The sequence below is a fragment of the Besnoitia besnoiti genome, chromosome VI (assembly GCF_002563875.1).
Source record: "Besnoitia besnoiti strain Bb-Ger1 chromosome VI, whole genome shotgun sequence".
Taxonomy (NCBI): domain Eukaryota; phylum Apicomplexa; class Conoidasida; order Eucoccidiorida; family Sarcocystidae; genus Besnoitia; species Besnoitia besnoiti.
The window spans coordinates 1239790-1257636 of NC_042361.1; the positions used below are offsets into that span (position 1 = coordinate 1239790).

At 57.2% G+C, this 17847-nt stretch overlaps 3 protein-coding genes across 3 annotated transcripts; 2 read left to right on the forward strand and 1 right to left on the reverse strand.

Moving 5' to 3' along the window:
* Positions 1-1976: 1976 nt before the first annotated feature.
* On the forward strand, positions 1977-4568 carry BESB_065970 (uncharacterized protein; the record flags this gene model as incomplete). The annotated part of the gene is made up of 2 exons (XM_029364990.1): positions 1977-3828; positions 4228-4568. 2 exons carry the CDS (start codon positions 1977-1979, stop codon positions 4566-4568), a joined length of 2193 nt encoding a protein of 730 aa, XP_029218573.1.
* A 2083-nt stretch (positions 4569-6651) lies between these two features.
* On the reverse strand, positions 6652-13780 carry BESB_065980 (uncharacterized protein; the record flags this gene model as incomplete). The annotated part of the gene is made up of 12 exons (XM_029364991.1): positions 6652-6794; positions 7316-7406; positions 7835-7903; positions 8376-8512; positions 8804-8975; positions 9470-9608; positions 10037-10177; positions 10514-11092; positions 11518-11657; positions 12264-12415; positions 12962-13157; positions 13520-13780. 12 exons carry the CDS (start codon positions 13778-13780, stop codon positions 6652-6654), a joined length of 2220 nt encoding a protein of 739 aa, XP_029218574.1.
* A 2680-nt stretch (positions 13781-16460) lies between these two features.
* Positions 16461-17162, forward strand: BESB_065990 (uncharacterized protein; the record flags this gene model as incomplete). The annotated part of the gene is made up of 1 exon (XM_029364992.1): positions 16461-17162. The coding sequence occupies one exon, from the start codon at positions 16461-16463 to the stop codon at positions 17160-17162; it is 702 nt and encodes a 233-aa protein (XP_029218575.1).
* Positions 17163-17847: the final 685 nt, after the last annotated feature.

Consider the following 17847-nt stretch of genomic DNA (forward strand, 5'->3'; position numbering starts at 1 on the left):
GGCGACGGCCGAAGAGGCGAGGTGTGAGCAGCGGTGGCCTTCTAAGCAGTCACTGGGTCACGGCAAGGGCGAGATAACTTGGACGCCGTAAACAGAGCTCGTCAAGGTTGAACAGAATACTCCAACTATTAACTTATACTCAAATAAAATGCACGCAGTAGGCTCCAACTCTTTTAGCTGCCGTGTGCCGTCCGAAGGGCTATACCGCCTGCATGCAGAGTCAGCTCCGCTCGTCATTGTTTCACTCAACATCTAAGAGCCCTGTCTACATACGACATGTTCCATCACGCCGTGCGCCGGTCGGCGGTGCTCAACGTTTTTCCGACCTGATTGCACGCAAACAGTGTGGTTAGAACCAGCTCTTCGCTAGAGCTCACAAACTGTATGGCTCTAGACGCCAGCAACCTTTTATATCTTTTACGCAACGAATGGTTCCCAGCGCTCGTTCTCCATCTCTTAAAGCAAACGAGGAGATGGTTGTGTCTGGAGGGATTCTTGCCAATGGTGTAGCTTCGATGCACGAAATTGCAAGGGGATCTCACAGCGGCTGAGGAAACTGTCGCATGTTAGCAGCCCGGGAGCTCCACCTCTCCTGCCAGAGGCTGGCAACGATACTGAGTAATCGTCAAAAACATGCTAGTGCCGGTCTGAAGGGGCAATCAAAGGGAAAAGTTAAAGCCGTTTGCTGGGTTCCACGTGCTTGTTCATGGGATCTGTCCTCCAGCATTTCTTGCATCGGATTGAATGCTGGTCCGTCCCGTGTATATTGGGTAGCACCTCAATCGGAATGGAAGCTTTGAGCAATAGAGAGGGCGCCACGCGAGTTCAGCGAATGCGCGAAACGGCGTCACGTCTGACTGATAAGGATTTCAGGGCCGTGATGACGTAGAGGTATGGGTTAGGGTGCCGACACAGGCGTTTTTCCTCAGAAATAAAACAGGTGGCGTGGCAGCCCATGGCGCCAGACGCGCGGACTGCGGCACGGGGGCGGGAAAACCTGACAGCGCTGCCACTCTGTTTTTTGACTCTTTCATAGCTGTACTTCTGGTCTCTTCACGTATTGCTCCCCACATTTCCCGTTCGAGCGCATATTTCCGCGATTCATCAGCTGTCAGAGCGTGGCGCTGGCCTCTGCTGTAGCGTCGCCGTTTCAAGTCTGTGTATTCCTTCTCGATCCGCCGAGTAACAGCACTAGCGCACGGTGGTGACTAAATCATGCGCGCCGACGTGTCCACGGCCTGCGCTTCGATTAGGACTTGCCCATTTCGAGTTTCGACGTCCCTACAATCCGCGGGGGCAATTCGACCGCAGTGCTTGCCCTTCGTTTTGCACATCCAACCAGACAGCTCCAGCGACCCACGAAACCTCTGGCTGACGAATAAATCTCGTCACAAACGTCACGGGCCTCCTGCAGCCGCACACCAGCATGCTACGCGCTACCGCGGAGCTATGTCTCGGTCGCGAATCAGACTCAATCAGCTCGCATGCCGAGCTTTGTGTCAGCGGCCGCAACTCAGGCAGCCGATCCCATAGTGCTACACAGGGCAATAGCCCTAGGAGCGGGCAGACTCCTAGTGCCCCAATTCCGACTGTGAATGCCCGGGAGGTTTCCGAGGTCTTCGGACCTTCCCGGGAACCTGACGGATGCGACGGGAGTCCAGCCGCCGCATCCGGCCGAGATGCTCCCGAGAGCGGCCGGACGGCTCCGTGCCTGCGCCACGCTTCTTCTCTTTAGAAGGTCACGGGGTATCCACCCTTGTGTATCGTGGACGGAGTCGCAAACAGGAAAAATTATTCTTCTCGCACGCACAGACGAAGCCGACCCCAGTGCAAGTCTAGGATTGGCGGTCTTGCCGTTGCCTTCCAACGCTTCGTAGAGTCTCGGCCTCCAGCGACTCAGTGCGCCGGCGCCGGAGTTGAGTGTTTCACGGAGCTGCGAGGCGATCCCGGAGGCCAGACACCGAGGTGGCGCGCACATGGGGAACCCTTGGGGCGACTCATCACGCAGCCGTAGTAGTGGGGGCGGAGCCCCCTGCTGTCACGACAACGCGGCAGGCAGCGGTGCGACACCAAGAGAAGCGCCGTCTGACAACTCCGTGCCGCTAGCAGCGCACGCTTGCCACGAGGCCGCGTCAGCTACTTTCTATGACGATTGTGGCGGCTGTGATGCTCGCGAGGGTGACGAACCGCACTGCACTCCCCTAGAGGGTGTCGCGATCCAGCAGCGCGGAAGAGCCTCTCCTAATGAACCAGTTGGGGAGAAGAAAATAGCGTCGCCGGAGTTGTTGCATTTGCTCAAAATGCGCCGGCCTCAGAAGGGCACACGAGATGCAGGAAGAGAGCCGAGGGGCCGCGGCGCAGGGTGGAATCGCGGCCACGGCCAGCGCTGTGACGGCAGCCAAATAGCCGGAAAGGATTCGCTGCCCGCGGACAGAGGGCCCCCGGGGCGCAGATCCCCGTCTGAATGCCCGTTGCGAGTTCACGAAGACCCCTTGCCTTCATCCAACAGCACGCACGCGACGCGGAGGGAGCGGGGAAAAGAAGTGAGCCAGTGGATTCGCTGGACGGCGGCGCCCGGGGCCCCAGAAGACAGACTGCCTGTGGCGCTCGGGCTAGACAAAATCGCATTCTCGTCTTCTGACGACGACGAGGGCTCGGGGGACCGGCGGCGGCTGCTGGAAAAATCCATGACGAGCGCGACACAAGTCGACGCGGCGAAGGCAGACACCTACGCCCCTTCACTTAGTAGAACTGACGGTGCGACCGCGAGCGCGCCCTCTCACCCCGAGTCAGACGCAGCCCCTGAAGGCGGGGTCTCGGAGCCCGCCGCCATTCGTCGGTCGACGGCCACCACCCCAACTGCCGGCGCGTCTGCAGCTAACGAAAAGGCGGACGAAACCGTGGCTAAGGGGGCGCGGGACCCCAGGAGGCGCTCGGCGCGACTTCGGCAAGTCTCGCCAGATGAGGGCTTCGGGCAGCCCGCAGTGCCGCAATCGCGCCACCACGCGCAGGCTGCCTGCGAACGGCCGTCCTCAATCGCGAGCCTCGTGACCCCGGTGCGAAGCCGCCAAGGAATCGTGGAGCAAGGCGAGAGGATGAATCACTCAGGAGACCCGACTGTGAGGCGTGGCTCACAGCGCGCGACAGATACGGTAAGTGCGGAAGACTGGTCGGAGACAAGAGGGCCTCCGGGGGGTCCGCAGGGGAGCGGGGGCGGGCCAGCAGAGCGCGGGGAAAACCCCCTCGAAACAGGAGGCGAAGCAGCGCTAAACGGCGCAGCGGCATCTGCTGTTCTGAGGAGCCTTGCAGACTCTCCTGAGCACGCAGTGCGTCGCCCGGGCGAGCCGCCTCGGTCTTGCAGTGCGCCCGCCGACCGCAGCGCGCCTTTCCCTCCTGCCCGCCAAAGCGACACCGCATCTGTCGGCCGTTCGCCGTCCCAAACTCCCTGCCCCCCCCCTTCGGGCTCGCTGCATCCGCTGGCTGTCGGCTCGGCCTCAGCCGCTTCCGCTCAAGCCGCGGAGCTCGCTGCCTTTCGTCTGCCCCCTCCCTCCTGGACAGAGGGCGTGTTGAACGGCGGCTGCGACGCTGCGCAAGGCGCGCTGCCCTCTGCAGATGACCACAGAGCCATGCTGGGCGCCTCGTTGACGTTTTTATCCGACAGCGCGCAGTGCCTGCCGATGCAGGCGGCCCTCGCTGCGCGCGGAGTGGCACGGCTTGTGGGCGACAGGATCCTGTTAACTAAAGCTGAAGACCTGGAGACTCAGGAAATGAACGGAGGCGACGCGGACGCGCGCGACCTTGCGCTGATAAAGCTGCCCTCAGGGAGGTGTGAGGCGATAGGCATCCCAGTGCCGTCATTCTTGTGAGCGGCGCCCCTGGAGCGGCAGTCTCATTCTTCGCCGGACCCTTTTTCGCTCTTGGCGAAGGAGGCCTCGAGGGCTGCAAGCTTGGGGCACAGCGTGCGCCGATCTGAGACCTCAGCGGCCTCGGAGCTCGCCGCCGCATTCTTCGTCCCTCCACCGGTTTCTGCCGCGCCGCTAGGCCTCGACGGAGACGCATACAGGAAGGGCAGCGATGCGGCTGAGAGGAGGCCGGCGCTGGGATCAGCCCGCCACTCGCGCTCGCCGTCGGCCCCTCGGTACAGAGCGAGCCCCTTTCGCTCGCTGTCCCCGGCGAGGCGTCGCCACCCCCCGCGGCTGAATCCCCCGTGCAACGCTGGACTCTCAGATTACTCGCAGAGGGCCTTTGATGCGACTCGGGGGAGCTACTTGGCTGAACAGGACATTCAGCTCGTTCGCCTGCGCCTGAGGCACGTCCGCGAGCAGCGCCAGATTCGGCGCGCAATAGCGAATCTGCTTCGAAGCCACAGGGAAGAGATGACCGCGGTGGAAAAACGACACCGAGAAGAGCTCGAGTTCATCGAAAGCCGCGAGCGTCGCCTGCTGCAGACTCAGGATGACGAAGTGCGCCGGCTCGAGGAGTTTCAGCTGCAACAAAATCTGTCGAGGGCCCTCCGCATTCTTCACCGGCAGCAGCAGCGGCCCGTGGATCCAAGACGCGAACGCTAGGAGGAAGACCTTCAGATCGCTTTTCACGTACAGCGAAAACAGAGGGACGCTTACATTTGAGTTCCTTCTTCCGCCGAAACACCGCAGCCTGCGGTTCGGCGCATGCGAGCTGGCATGGAATTCACATATTCCTCTGACGGTCTACGCGAGACAGCGCAGCACGACCACTTGAGTGTTGGCTGCCTACGTAGAGAAGCGAAAATTGTGTTCTTTGGGCTTCTTTCTGTGCCTCAAGACGCGGAGTCCACGCATTAAACACTCCACAAGTGTGAAGAAGCAGACTTTCCGCGTGTATGCGTCTCTGCATGTCGGTCGCATATATTTATTTATATGCGTATATATATGTGCGTTTATATATATATATCCATATATATATATATATATATATGCTGAAGGGAGGAAGTCTGTACTGAACACATGCCGCGGGCGTTGTCCTTAGTTGCAACTTCGTGATGACGCCCACGCAAGAAAGCATCTGCTGTCGCCAGAGACCCGGCCGGGTCTAAAGTTTTCTGCATACCTCGAACGTGACGATTCGGGAAGCTACTCTGGCTGCCGCCGGCCTTTCGTCTCGCGTACAACTGAGTGCGACGTCAGGGCGGCCGCTGTTCGCTCTCGTTAATCGCCAGCCGCTCGATGTCTCTCCATCTAGCTGATTCGCGAGACTGTCGGCGCTGCTCTTTTCATAAGTTACAGAATTGCTTTGCCGAGTTTCTTAAAGAAAAGTGTAGTGCGTCGATGCCCACTTGGAGTATGGGCTAGCGAAGCAGGATCTGCCTCAGATCTGTGACTCCACGTGTGCGTCTCTAGACTCAAGGCACCTCTCTCAAATCCTAAGTCCCATCTGAAAACTGCGCCAACACCCGCGTGGCTACTCTAGCTACATGTGAATATGAATTGCATTCTACCTCTAAATCATATTATGGCCGCATCGGTTGAATGGAGATGCGCGACGGGATCTGCCGTGTTCATCCGCTCTAGCACAGAAGGCTTCTTGCAGCTAGAGACCGACCCCTCATACGCGTGTCCACTGCCCCTGTCTTCTTTCTTGCCTGCCGGCGTGTACGCTTTTCATGCGATTCAGCCAGCTCGGCCTCAGCGAGAAAGCGAGAGTGTAGGCCGGAGCCCGCGCGCGACAAACACAAAAACATTTCGCGTGGCTCGCCGCATGCAGGGCGGCCTGCGCGATTCAGACACAGAGGCCGGGTTCGGTACGCCACCGACACACGGAATCTCGCGTGCGTGTGTTCCCTAGGCGCCAGTGCGCTGCCGTTCAGAAGTCCACGCAACAAAGGGCGGCGCATGACTCCACGAAAAACAACTCTTCTGCTCCCTTCACACTACGCCTCCGCCCCCTGGGCCGTGCCCCAAGCGAGGCGAGTCAGACATGAAGAACGCAGACATGAACGAACACAAAAGGCGCCTGAACGGGTCGCAGCGTCAACTTGCGATTTCGTGACGCGAGATTCGAGCATGTTCCCTGCGTTCCTCTCCCGTTCCACACAAATGCGTGACGCAGCTCTGTCTGCCTCGGTCATCGCGATTGCATGCGTACAGCGAATTACAGTCATCCCACTCAACACGAAACAGCCAAAACGTCAACGCCACACTTCGCCGACGCCAAACGCAACGTGCCATCACTTTTTCGCCTCACAGCCCCCCGTGCGTGAGGCGTCCTGCATCCCGAGCGGCGCTTCGCGTTTCGTGTGGCACGCGCGCGTATGTCGAGAGGAGACGCCAAGTAGAAGCTAGTGAAGTCGCCTTTCTTGCGAAGCCCCCGCAACCCGAAGCGCCGCACCTGCAGCTCCAGCTGCAGCACGATCTGCCACTACTTAACACACCATTATTCCGCTCGCGTGCACTAAAAATCCGCGATCGTCCGCCGCAGAGAGCCCCTCGCCCAATCCTGTCGGCACTTAACTAATTTCTGCGCCACGCAAGCACGCGGCCTTACCCCAGAGCGACGCACGCAGATGCATTTTGATCTGCAGCGCCCAAACGGCACAACGGGCGAGACTGTAAGAGACTAGCGAATCGCGCAACGCACCGAGACGCGCGCGTCAAGAGCCGCTTCGTGGCCCCATCACACCGAAGGCGAAAACGGCGCCGCGACGAGATTCTGTCGCGTGCGACGCTGATGCAGAAGCCTTAGGTACGCGAAGACGACAAGGAGGAAGCGCAGGCAGAGACTCAGGCCCGGCATGCGGTGGATCAGAAGCAGCACCGCTGAGAAAACCCGCAAACACAACGCGGCGCCCTGAGCATGTCAGGCAGTTTGACACTGCGGACAACGAACCAGACAAACCGGGAAGACAGGGGAAAACGAAAGCCCGAGTGGCGACCGACGATGCGGGGCCCGAAGAGATGCCAACTCGAACGACTCCGCAAAGTCGGCACGCGCTGAACATAGTCACTCAAAAGCCGGAAAAAAGGGCAGCCTCGTGTTACACAGAGGCATTCCCGCCCACCTCCGCACGCCGCGCTCTCTCACAGACAAAAGTCTGCGTAAACGAGACAACGGGTGCATGCAGAGGAGCAAGCCGCATGCGGCTTCAACTCCACAGGCAGGCGCTTGTATTGCCGGGACCGCCAGCACACCCGACACTCGCATATATATATATATATATATATACATATACATACCTACATATACATGTACATACACATGCATACATATGGTATGCATGCGGAGGTTTTGTGGACACACGCGCGAGTCCTCTGGGAAGCTTGACAAAAAGTGAGGTTACCTGCACCGCCGCAGCCGTAGCGGAGAGCCATGCCGGCGATGTTCGGTCGGTAGAACGAGAGAATCGAGAGCAACCACAGCATGCCGACAACCTGGGGATTAAAAACGAAAACGCACACACCACCCCGAAACCGTGTTTGTCCTTATCTCTGGATGGAAAAAGTATGCGCAACTCGCTGATTCAAACGCAGACTGCTGCCCCGTCTCTAGTCGGGCTGAACGGGCTGTATGGAACGCGAGGAGTCGCGCGAACCGGGGAACCGGGCCTGAGCCTTCGCGAATTCGCTCCCGCAACCGCACCGAGTTCACAGGGATGGAGACACGGTGCAAAAAACAGAATACAAGTATACGCTTAGGATATAGAAACTGCATGCGCATCCTTATGCACGTGTCGCTGCACCAGACGAGGGGGGGGGGGGGGGGGGGGGGGGGGGGGGGGAACGACGCGCAAATAGCGAGGCTCCAGGCGGACGCGTCCTCTCTTTTCCGACAAGCACCGCTTCGGCCCCGCGTGACGTACCATCTCGCGTCGCTTCCTCAACTTCTCGTGGAAGTGCAAGACGGCCGCCGTGACCTTCAAAAGTGTTTTCTGACGCAGAAGACACGGACCGAAGAAAAGATCAATAAGACATGCCAGACCGCGACGCGGAAGCGCTCTCCTGGATGCACCGACGACTAGGACGCACTTCGAGCTGAGATTTCTGCCAAGCGCATGCGTCGTGCGCGGCAGTCCTCGCAGAGACCTGCAGCTTGATAGGCGCTGCAGCTGGACAGCTATTCCGCCTCAAAGGGAATGGAAACCTCTCACACGGCAGCTCGGCACAAGCCATGGTGGACAGCGAGAAACAAATCAGTATAACAAACTGTTTGTGATTTAATTGAAAAATCGTCGTTATTGTAGAGGTCATAATTTTGAAAAGTTTATCTAAAAGACAACTTAGTGGAATGGTATCCTGCAATCCTAAAGAACTTGATCTGTCTCTCAGAAAAGACTCTGGAGACGCGCCCACGCATTCAGTGCCGCCGAGCTGGTCGCATGTGTCCTTCGCCAGTTGACTCACGTGAGCCTGGCGGATTTGCACATGCAGAGTCTGCGGCACAGCCGAACTCAGAAGTGACTTCAGCAAAGAGTCCTCCATCGTCGCCTCATCCGACTGCTGCTGATCTTCGAACGCCTGCAGAGACGACGGCCCGCGGCCTGCAGACACGAAACGGCGAGACCCGAAGCGGTGCAAGCAGCCCCAGAGAAAACTTTACTAACAAGCTGCATTTAATTATAAAAACATTGAGCGGAAAAGAGTACAGAAGTCTTGTATCACTTTTCCAGCCTGCACCACTTCAGTCCCAGTATCAGACACTTGACAGTCAGAGAGTCACGACAGATACATATATATATATATATTTAAATATACTTACATATATACATTGTACAGGCAATGTGCCTGTATACGAATGAATACAAATTGACCGGCTGCGTGTTCATTCTCACCCTTCGCGTCGCCCTCTTTCCCTTTGTCTGTCGCAGGCCCCAGTTTCGAGTCCGGCCCGAGTGCAGCCGCTGGAGGTTTTCTCTTGGCATCAGACAGAACTGAAGCGGCTGCGATCGCCGCCTCCGTCGTGTTCGAGAGCGGAGTGAGAGATAGCATAAGGCAGAGAATGCCCTGAGAAGAAAACAAAACCAAACTGTCGAAGAGGGAACAATACAGTCGCGCAGGAATCAGCTCTGAGCAGACAAGCTTGACTCCAACAGAAAACATGTCTCTTCAGAACGTCAGAGAGACTACCTTTTTCGTGTGCATGACGCCGATTGTTTCGTACACGAACAGACCTGCCAGGAGGCTTCTCAGTCAAAACGAAACACGTACCCATCCTCCACCCACGGCAGAGGCAAAAGCAAAAATAACTCAGGGACTTCTTGCGAGGAAAAGGTATAAACGCGGCCGCTGCCACCCCTCAAGGCTCACATGCAGTTCTAAACATCTAACTAAAATACACACACAAATATATATCTATATATATGTAATTACGTGGGTGTCTCCTATCATAGGTACGGGCACCTATATATATATATGTGAAAATGCATATACGCCTATGAAGCGGGAGTCGTGCGGAGGCGTCTGCAGGTAGTGCTTGTGTCGGGCTTGTGGGAATGTACCAGCAGCAAGAAGAGAAGGGCGAAGCTCATTTGCGGCTGCAGCGTCGCCAGCAGAACGCCCGCGAGGCAGCAGCCAGAGACGAACGGGTGCTCCCAAGCCGGAATGGCCGCGACGCTATGAACGAGGCTGTTCAGCACGCTGTACAAACACACCGAAACACGCGAAATGCGCATGAAACGTGTCACGAGAAGACGGAAAATGCGCGAGCGTGAAGGCCGGACTGAGAAAGGAAAGGCATAAGTGCAACAGGAAAGCAGCCCAGTGACGAACCAATCGACAGAGCGTCACGCGGCGGCGCTTTCAGAGACTCACATGAGGCGAATACCATAACACGGAGAAGGCACGCAAGAATGTGCGATGCGAGAGATACACACACCACAGGCAAGGGAATTTGAAAGCAGAGGAACAACACGAAGAAGAATATCTTCACTTATGAGAAGAGGAAGTGCGGCATCAAGCGACCGAAAGCTGCGAAGCCGCGAGCCCGGAGTCAAATTAGAGAGAAGACAAACAGCTTAGGCGGGATAAAAAGAAATCCCAAAGACGCGCGCGTGTCATTCGCTTACCAAGCCCAAGTGAGGTACTTGAGCCTCTTGATGTCATGCCACAGCTTGCGGAAGTTGAGAGGCGGCAGAGACGCCTCATCCGCAGAGTCTATCACGGGGAGCGCGAGCGCACACATCTCGGAGACGTAGCTCCCAGGTTTTCTAAAAAAACAAAATTAAAAAAAGAAGAAAAACAGAACTCAGCCAGGTCTCCAGGCAAGCACAATCCTGCCTCGTGAACGAGTCTCCCACACAGTCTCAGACCCTCGATCTGCGCTCGACGATGGAGGAACGGCGTTGCCGTCTATCCCTTCTGTCTCAGCCGGACTTCGCCCTACCATCCCCGCTCGAGGCTGCCTCTCTGCTCTCTTCTCCACAGCTTCAGGTGTTCACAGCTTCGCGTCTCGCGCTGCAGCTGGCTGATTTCCCCCCGCCCCCCCCCCCCCTCTCCCCGCCCTCTCGTCGCTGGCCTGCAGTTCAGGGTTTAGGTTCGCTCACTTCTCCGAGCCGACCCGTCCCTTGGGGATGCTCCCGACGATTTCCATTTTGAAGAGGCAGCGAAGTCGCGGACCGCAGGAGTAGCCCTCCGGGAGGAGGGGCGGGCGCGGGGTTTCTTCCCACTCGTCGATGATTGTGGAGCGCGACTCCACCGTGAAGGACGAAGACCGCAGACCGGCGACCTGAGGCGCGGAGGCTGCCGCGGCCGCCGCGACGTTCATGGTGCATGTGAGCAGATCGATGTCTCCCGCGCAGACCTTAGCTTCGCTCTCTTCCTTAGCCGCACGCGCCTCCGTCTTCATCGGCGTGTCGAGGGTCCTGCAAGGGGGCGGGGCGGCCGCCGCGTCGCCGGTAGTCGACGAAGGCTTGCGAGTGTCCTCGGATTTCTGCTCCGAGGCTCCCTCGCTCTCGAAGCTCAGCCCCGCGTCCGCATCAAAAATCTGCTTCGTCTGCAGCAGCTGCGCAGTCGCCGCCGCAGAGACCAGCCGCTTCTCTCCCAGAATGAACGGCGAGTCCAGGCCCTGCCCCGCGATCCACTCCTCGTTCTCGTCGCGCAGAAACTGAGGCGGAAACTCCACCCTGCAGCGACAGAGAGACGCCAGAGGACCGCGGTGAAGCCACACACAACGCGAGGCAAAAGAGGGCGCAGACACAGCCCCCTCAGAAGGGTCAGGCGACAGGTCGCGCACGACGGTTACACACGCGACATCGGCGCAGCGCAGGAGCAGCTTGGCGCTTCACGCAGACGGCGAACAGATGTCTCATCCAGCACAGACGAAATAAGACATTCATCGCCTCAACTGACGTCGCGAACTGTCTCCCCACACCCCACGCGCACCAAGCACCACGTGGCAGTGAAGGCGCGAGAAAAAACCGAGCGGAAGTGGGATGCAATCTGCAGCTCTTCCCTTCTCGAAGCATCGCAGTTAAATCAGAGGCCCTACTCATTGTCAGCGAGACTTATGGGCTCAGACCGACACACACTTCGAGGGAGACGCGCTTACTCGAGGTCATACACCTTGAAGGGAAGCATGAGGTGAATGGGTATTTCGAAAACGCCGAGGAGGTCGTCGTCGGCGATCACGCCCAGCGTTGTGTCCCGGTTGAAGAGTTCGACTCGCAGAACGCTGTAGGGCTGATGAATCTGTCCCGCATGAAAAAGCAACAGGCACACACGCGCGTTGCAATATGCATGTCTGCCATGACGGCAGAAACAGACACTCAGACCTGGTGGCGCCGACAGGGAGACATCTCTCCAGGTATACAGTTCTGGATCGCGGATCGTCTGAACAGAGATGATAGCCACTAAAAATGTGACGATAACGATAAATAGCCTAGCTATAATCTTTGTGTTTTAATGCCATTTGTTCCTGACAAGAGCTCTAGGTCTATTCGCATCCGCAAACACACGCAAAAACGCATCTATTCCAATCTGGAATAGATGCGTTTCTGTGTGTAGACACGGGAAACGGCTAAACGCCGTTTCTCGTGTCTTCCTATCCCACGTGGCCGGCTGACATATATACGTATTTGGGGCGCGTACATGTACAAATATATACCGCAATAAAACTGAATAGACGCATCCACGCATGTGTGTGTGCTAGGCTTCACATTCGCTGTCGAGCTACCGCGCGCCATGCCCTCTACACGTAGGCGCGAGACCTGCGTCTCATCACATTTGCCGGATTTCGGTCCCATCTCCGCGGCTCGAGACGCTGCCCGCGCTTTGGCGAGAACGGGAAACTCGTACCTGAACCTCAATGCGTTCGTTGAAAATCGTGTTTGGCAGGCGCGCTTCTTCCTTTTCGCCGCTCACGACCGCAGCGGTATCGTTCAGGCCTTCGGGAGAGATGTTGAGAACTCCGCTGCGGTAGACCGGCACGCCGTTGAGGCTGACGCGAACTGCGAAAAATGCGAACAAGGCGTGGACACACACACGTTCACATGACATAGATGAGCGATGTCCCCACCGCAGACAAGAGGACAGCACTGCGAGAGCCCCGCCAATCGTTTGAGCCCAAATCGGCGCGATGCATCACGTAACATTCAACAGATGCCTCTCGGGAGGCACACGAATGCGAAAAAAGTGGAGGATAAAGGCGCAACAAACACGGCACGGTCACCGCAGGGCCAAGAGGTTTTCACCGCTGCAGATCAGCGCGTGTGTGCGCTCAAACTGCGGAGTGAACAAAAACTGCTGCTGCCCGCAGGTGGCACACACACACGCAGGGAAGCAGCGAAAATTCGCCTTTCGAATCGTCAACCAAAGAGTCGCTCATCGCGACTCGTCTAGGGTTTAGGGTCGCTCATAACGCCGCTTCATGGCGCCGCCGCCACAGACAGTCCTATCGCTCTGTGCACACAAATGCAGGCGCAAGAGGGAACAAAGTCGCAAGAAGAGTCATAAGCCGGCGTGGATGAGCAGGATCGACGTCTCTGCGGTCTCACCGTATCCTCTTGAAGGTGCGAGGCTGCTGACAGTGAAGTCGCGACGGCCGACGTGAGTCAGACCGCTCTCCTCTCTCTCCTTGGCGTCTTTGTTGCCCGTGGTAATAAACTGCGAAGCGTCAATGCCCTCTTCGGCGACGTCGGTCACTTCTGGGAGCAGGTAAGCGAGGAGAATCTGCAGGCGGCCGTAGCCCTCCTAAAAAACGCACACATGCGTGTACCGAGAGCGAAAAAACAAAGTTCACAGAAACACGCGATTGGCTGCGGCGTATCGCGCGTCAGCGGCCGTATCGCCGGCCGCTGACGCACAACCTCGCACTCGGGGTCATGTGACACGGACCCACAAACGGATACATGTGTATCTATATGCAGAGAAGCGTATCCGTTGAGGAGGTAATAGGCGGGAATATCACTTCCCCAGTCATACCGAGGGCACGCGCTGTGAACGCATGGCTTGTGGACTTCAACCATACATCATAAAACTATGAAATATACGTATATAAGTATACATATTAGAATATGGACGTATGCGTCATCTGTTGCTTTGCGACTTCTTACCACGATGAGGCCGTCAGCAGCCTCCTCAGGGTGCGCGAGGCACTTCCACCAGCTGAAGCGCTCGAGCTCGTGGGCCTCTGAGGGAATGCGCAGATCTTGGTTCAGCGCACTCATCGACGTTTTCGCCGCCATCACCAGCCGGTGACCGATCGGCAGGACGACTGGCGCAGAGGTCGCGGAGGAGTTCGGCGCTGTGCAGAAGAGCTGCTTGTGCATGCTCCCTTTGCGGTTGGCCTCTCTCTTCGATGGCGACGACACCATTTTGAACCAAAAAAAGGGTTTCCAGTCTGAGCAAAATGCTACGCGTCGCGAGGAGGAGGAGGGGGCACGGCAGGGGGGTGGTGGAGACGCACTCCCTGTCACTTCGGGCAATGAACACGCGGCACAAGCGGGATCGCAGAAAACGCGAATGCGAGCGAGCCAGGGAGACTCCCGACGCCGGCAATCGAAGAGGAGAGCGTTTGCTTTGAAAACGAACTGGAGACTCGCAGCCTTGCACGAAGAAGCAACGAAAGAGCTTAATCAAACCGCACGTGACCCTAAACCGCACGCAGAGGCGACGGCGTCGGGGCTGCCGCAGAGGCACTCTCTGGCGCTGCTTACAAAGAAGCGAGCTCAGGCGCAGTCAACTACGATATCACCGAAGCAACACTACGACAACACAGTCCCTCAGAATCAAGCTCGTGGCAGCGACTCGAGCACAGCAGAACCAAGATACACAAGAATGAACCAACGATTCCAGCAGTGTGTGACCGGGCGAACTGATACGCACACCACCAGATCGCGTAGGCCGGTCGCTCATGGATCCGAGGCGAACTCCGATGACGGATTCATATGCTAGCCGTCTCTATCCAGCGGTCTGACGCACAGGCTTTTTTCACGGCAAAAAACGCGCGACTAGCTCGCAGAACGCTATCAGCAGCGCATCATCCCGCTGCCCGCCTCCGCAGCCCAGGAGCTCGGCGGGCGCTGCTTGCGCAAGAGAGAGATGATGACTCCTCAATTAGGGAACGACTGGATCTCGAGAGACGGGGCTTTGCCGGCCGAGTCGTTACCGAGGGCCGCTGCGGAAGAAAGCGTCTGTTTCGCTCAGTTTCACGCGCCGGGTGTAATGCACAAGTCCTGAGCGAGTCGGAGAGCGACGTATGACAGATGCTGAGACTAGACACTGGAGGAACGCGAACACTTGAGTCAAAGACGCGACGAGATCGGACAGAGACAGCAAAGCTTCTTTGCTGCGACAAAACGAAGGCAAGCCAGCAGTGGACGGCCTCAACCGCGGCGGCGACACCGTGCAGCGGCGGGCGACGAAGCTCGCCGCGCTTTCCTCGACGAGCAGGTGAAACTAGCCTGCGTAGGTTGGTTGCTATCGCGCGGCTTTATTTTGAAAGTTTTTTTTGGGAGAGGGCAGTGTAAGCGCGGTCTCTCGCTATGGCGCGGCCCCGGTTACAAGTTCTGGAAGGGGCGTGCATGTAGTAGCCATTGGGCCGGGCATGCACATGGTGGTGTTTACGGTGCTTGTCTCTTGCAGGTGACTGCGCTGCGTCCCGCGAATTGGAAACACGCTTCCAGCTCAAACGTTTTTCGTTCCGTGCCAAAAGAGAACCGGATATAAACACGCGAACTCGTGGAACGGGCGTGGCACACCACGGTGGCACGCCTGAGGAGGGAGCACTCGTGGACTGCAGACACCTTAAGACAAAAGCGCAATGCTACACGTCCGTTTTGTTCGCTGTCACACCGTACGGGTAACAGGCTTAGCTTTATGTATATGCGTTGCGAAGTTAGGCAGTCGATTTCGAAGGGGCAGTCTTCATGGAGCTCTCACGGGTGTGAGGATCTAGAACGTCTTTCGGATGCCGTGTGAAAGGATGCGGGACGCGGGCATTCAAATAACTCAGCACAGAATCGTCCACCGTTTTGCGCAGAGGCTTCCATGAAGCAGTAGACCAGCTCGAAGTGGAAGGTAAGCCAGTGTCCGTGCTAGCTGAAGATACCATACAAATGCCCACGGTCCTGACGGCCACGCCTCCTGTGAAACGCGAAGCCTCTCACCCAGATCGCCCGACGTGTGTGGTGGCTTCCCGTGTCAAAGATACACGGCGCATCCTTCGGGGTAGTTTTTCCTCGAAACTCCCTCATGGTGAGGACCAGGTAGTGCCTCACGTTCTCACTATGGTCAGTGGATGAAGGGAATGCCCTACGGGCGAGGGCAAGGGGATCACAAGCCACTCGTCTGTGTCGTACGGTAGGTAATATAGCAGCCCCAAAACCACGTTGATAACGCCCGTTTTGCACGAATATCAATTTGGACACCGTCAACACGGTTGTGCTTCTTCGGTTGTGCGCAAGCAGGTCCGTTCCTGTGTTGCTTTCCCCGTTTCCGTCTGCTGGTACCAGATCCGTATAACTGATTGAACACCCCGGAGTTACCAGAGGGAATGATACAGGTCTGTTCGTCGTGACGGGTAAGTAACAAGACGTAGATCGGGGCCGACAGGTCAACAGCAGCTATGACTAGGTCAACACGTGTGCGATTTTTCCGAAGAGCATTAGCATTCGGGCTGTGCTTCCCACGTGCTGGCGCTGTGTGGCTGCCTGCTTTCCGGCGGTCTGCAAGCTCGAAGGCCTGACCTTCGCAAAAGGGCATGCTGGCTAGATGGTTGCGCACCTTGGTCCACGGAGTTCTGCAGGTGGACTATCTTCAGGGACTGCACAGTGGAAAATCGAAAAAAGCCCTGGTTTCTCTCGGATATCTTGCCTTTCCGTTGTACTCGCGACGGCCGGTCTGCATGCCGCCTATTTTTGGCTCGCCACACAGCCACCGACTCAACGGGTCAATCTACAACAGAGAAAAAGACTAAATTAGCACCCCGGTGGGAATGTCCTGCAAGTTTACCGACTCCGTTGTGCAGTCGTTCCGTTTTTTGGTTTTTGCCAAATGTCGCGTGTTTTGATTGCAACAGGAGCCCTGACGGCACTGAGCTTCTGTGGCTGCGGCCTAGGCCTCGGCTCGCGGCTAGGCGCTCTGGTAGGCTGTTCGCCAGCACCCTCGGAGAGAAGAAAGAGGGGTGGAACGCAGGATGTAGACCGGGAGGAAACAGAGTTGACGAGCGGCAAGCCAGACAGTCTGCCAAAGTCGCTCGTACAAACGTTTGGAGCAGCGGGTGTTGCCGTGGCGCTCTTCAAAGGCGGTGATATGATCGAGACAGGCGCTCGAACGTCTTGGTCTCTTGGCGCAGACAACATGCCTCGAAACTTGGTTGATCTATCAACTGTGATGAAGTTTCTCGCAGGCATTACATTGGGGTGGCAGGCGGCTCGTCTGGTAAAAGGCTTTTTCCGGTCGGGTGAGAGCACCGACCCTTCCGTCTTGCAGCAAGACGATGAGCTCGTCTATGAGACGCTCATACGGGAACAAGGCGGAATAACACCTGCAGACGACCCTCTGGTGAAGTCAACAACTGCGGGGCTTACTCTTGTACTCCTGGGCGGCGGGATGGTCGGTGCGCTATATAGCCGCATTCCGGAAAGCAGTTTCGACGATGTTTTGTGGAACACAAGAATGAATGTAGCAGCATCGTTAATGGGGGGCGCTGGCCTGGGTGTCGTCTTGCGGACAGGGGGGGAGCTGCTGTCGTAATCCAGACTACTCAGCGCAACCTCTTTTCGCCACACACAGCATTACCTATCGTGGTGCCTCGGACGTACTGATGGGTAGAGGCTACTGTCAGAAACCGGAGAATTTCCTTGTCTCCGTTCTGCTGTCGCCAGTTCCCTGTTGGTTGCGAATGGCCTGCCATATGCGCAGAGCCGTTACTTGATGTATATGCCTCATTGCAGCACACGCCGTGGGGAGAAATGTCAAGTAAACCTGCAAACGCAACCTCTGATTTTTGTGGCCAAGTGAGTTGGCAGGCCATATATATGTCGTGAAGGTACATCGTTTCCGGGTTGCCCCGCTGAAACAGCCACGGCCCCCCGCCAACGTGAAGAGGCCCGTATTCTGTTTTCGTATGGGCGGCGACGCTGCTACCAGATCCGCTGTCTGCTGTTGGCGCGAAAGGCTGCTGATGGAGGTGGGGGCCTCACGTGTACGCAGAGAGACGGTCTGACCGCTGTCACTGCTCCATCGCCACGATGTGCCGCCAGTGCTGACGCAGCACACCAGGCCAAATCTCCGCGTCGTTTGCCACACCATAGCTCTCACAACTGCGTGTCGCGCTGCAGTTGACAGTAGCAGCACGATCATCCAAGCATTGACTCCGTACTGCTCCTGAGGCTGCACTACAAGATTGCGGCTTTGCCGTGGTTTCGATACAGCGTTG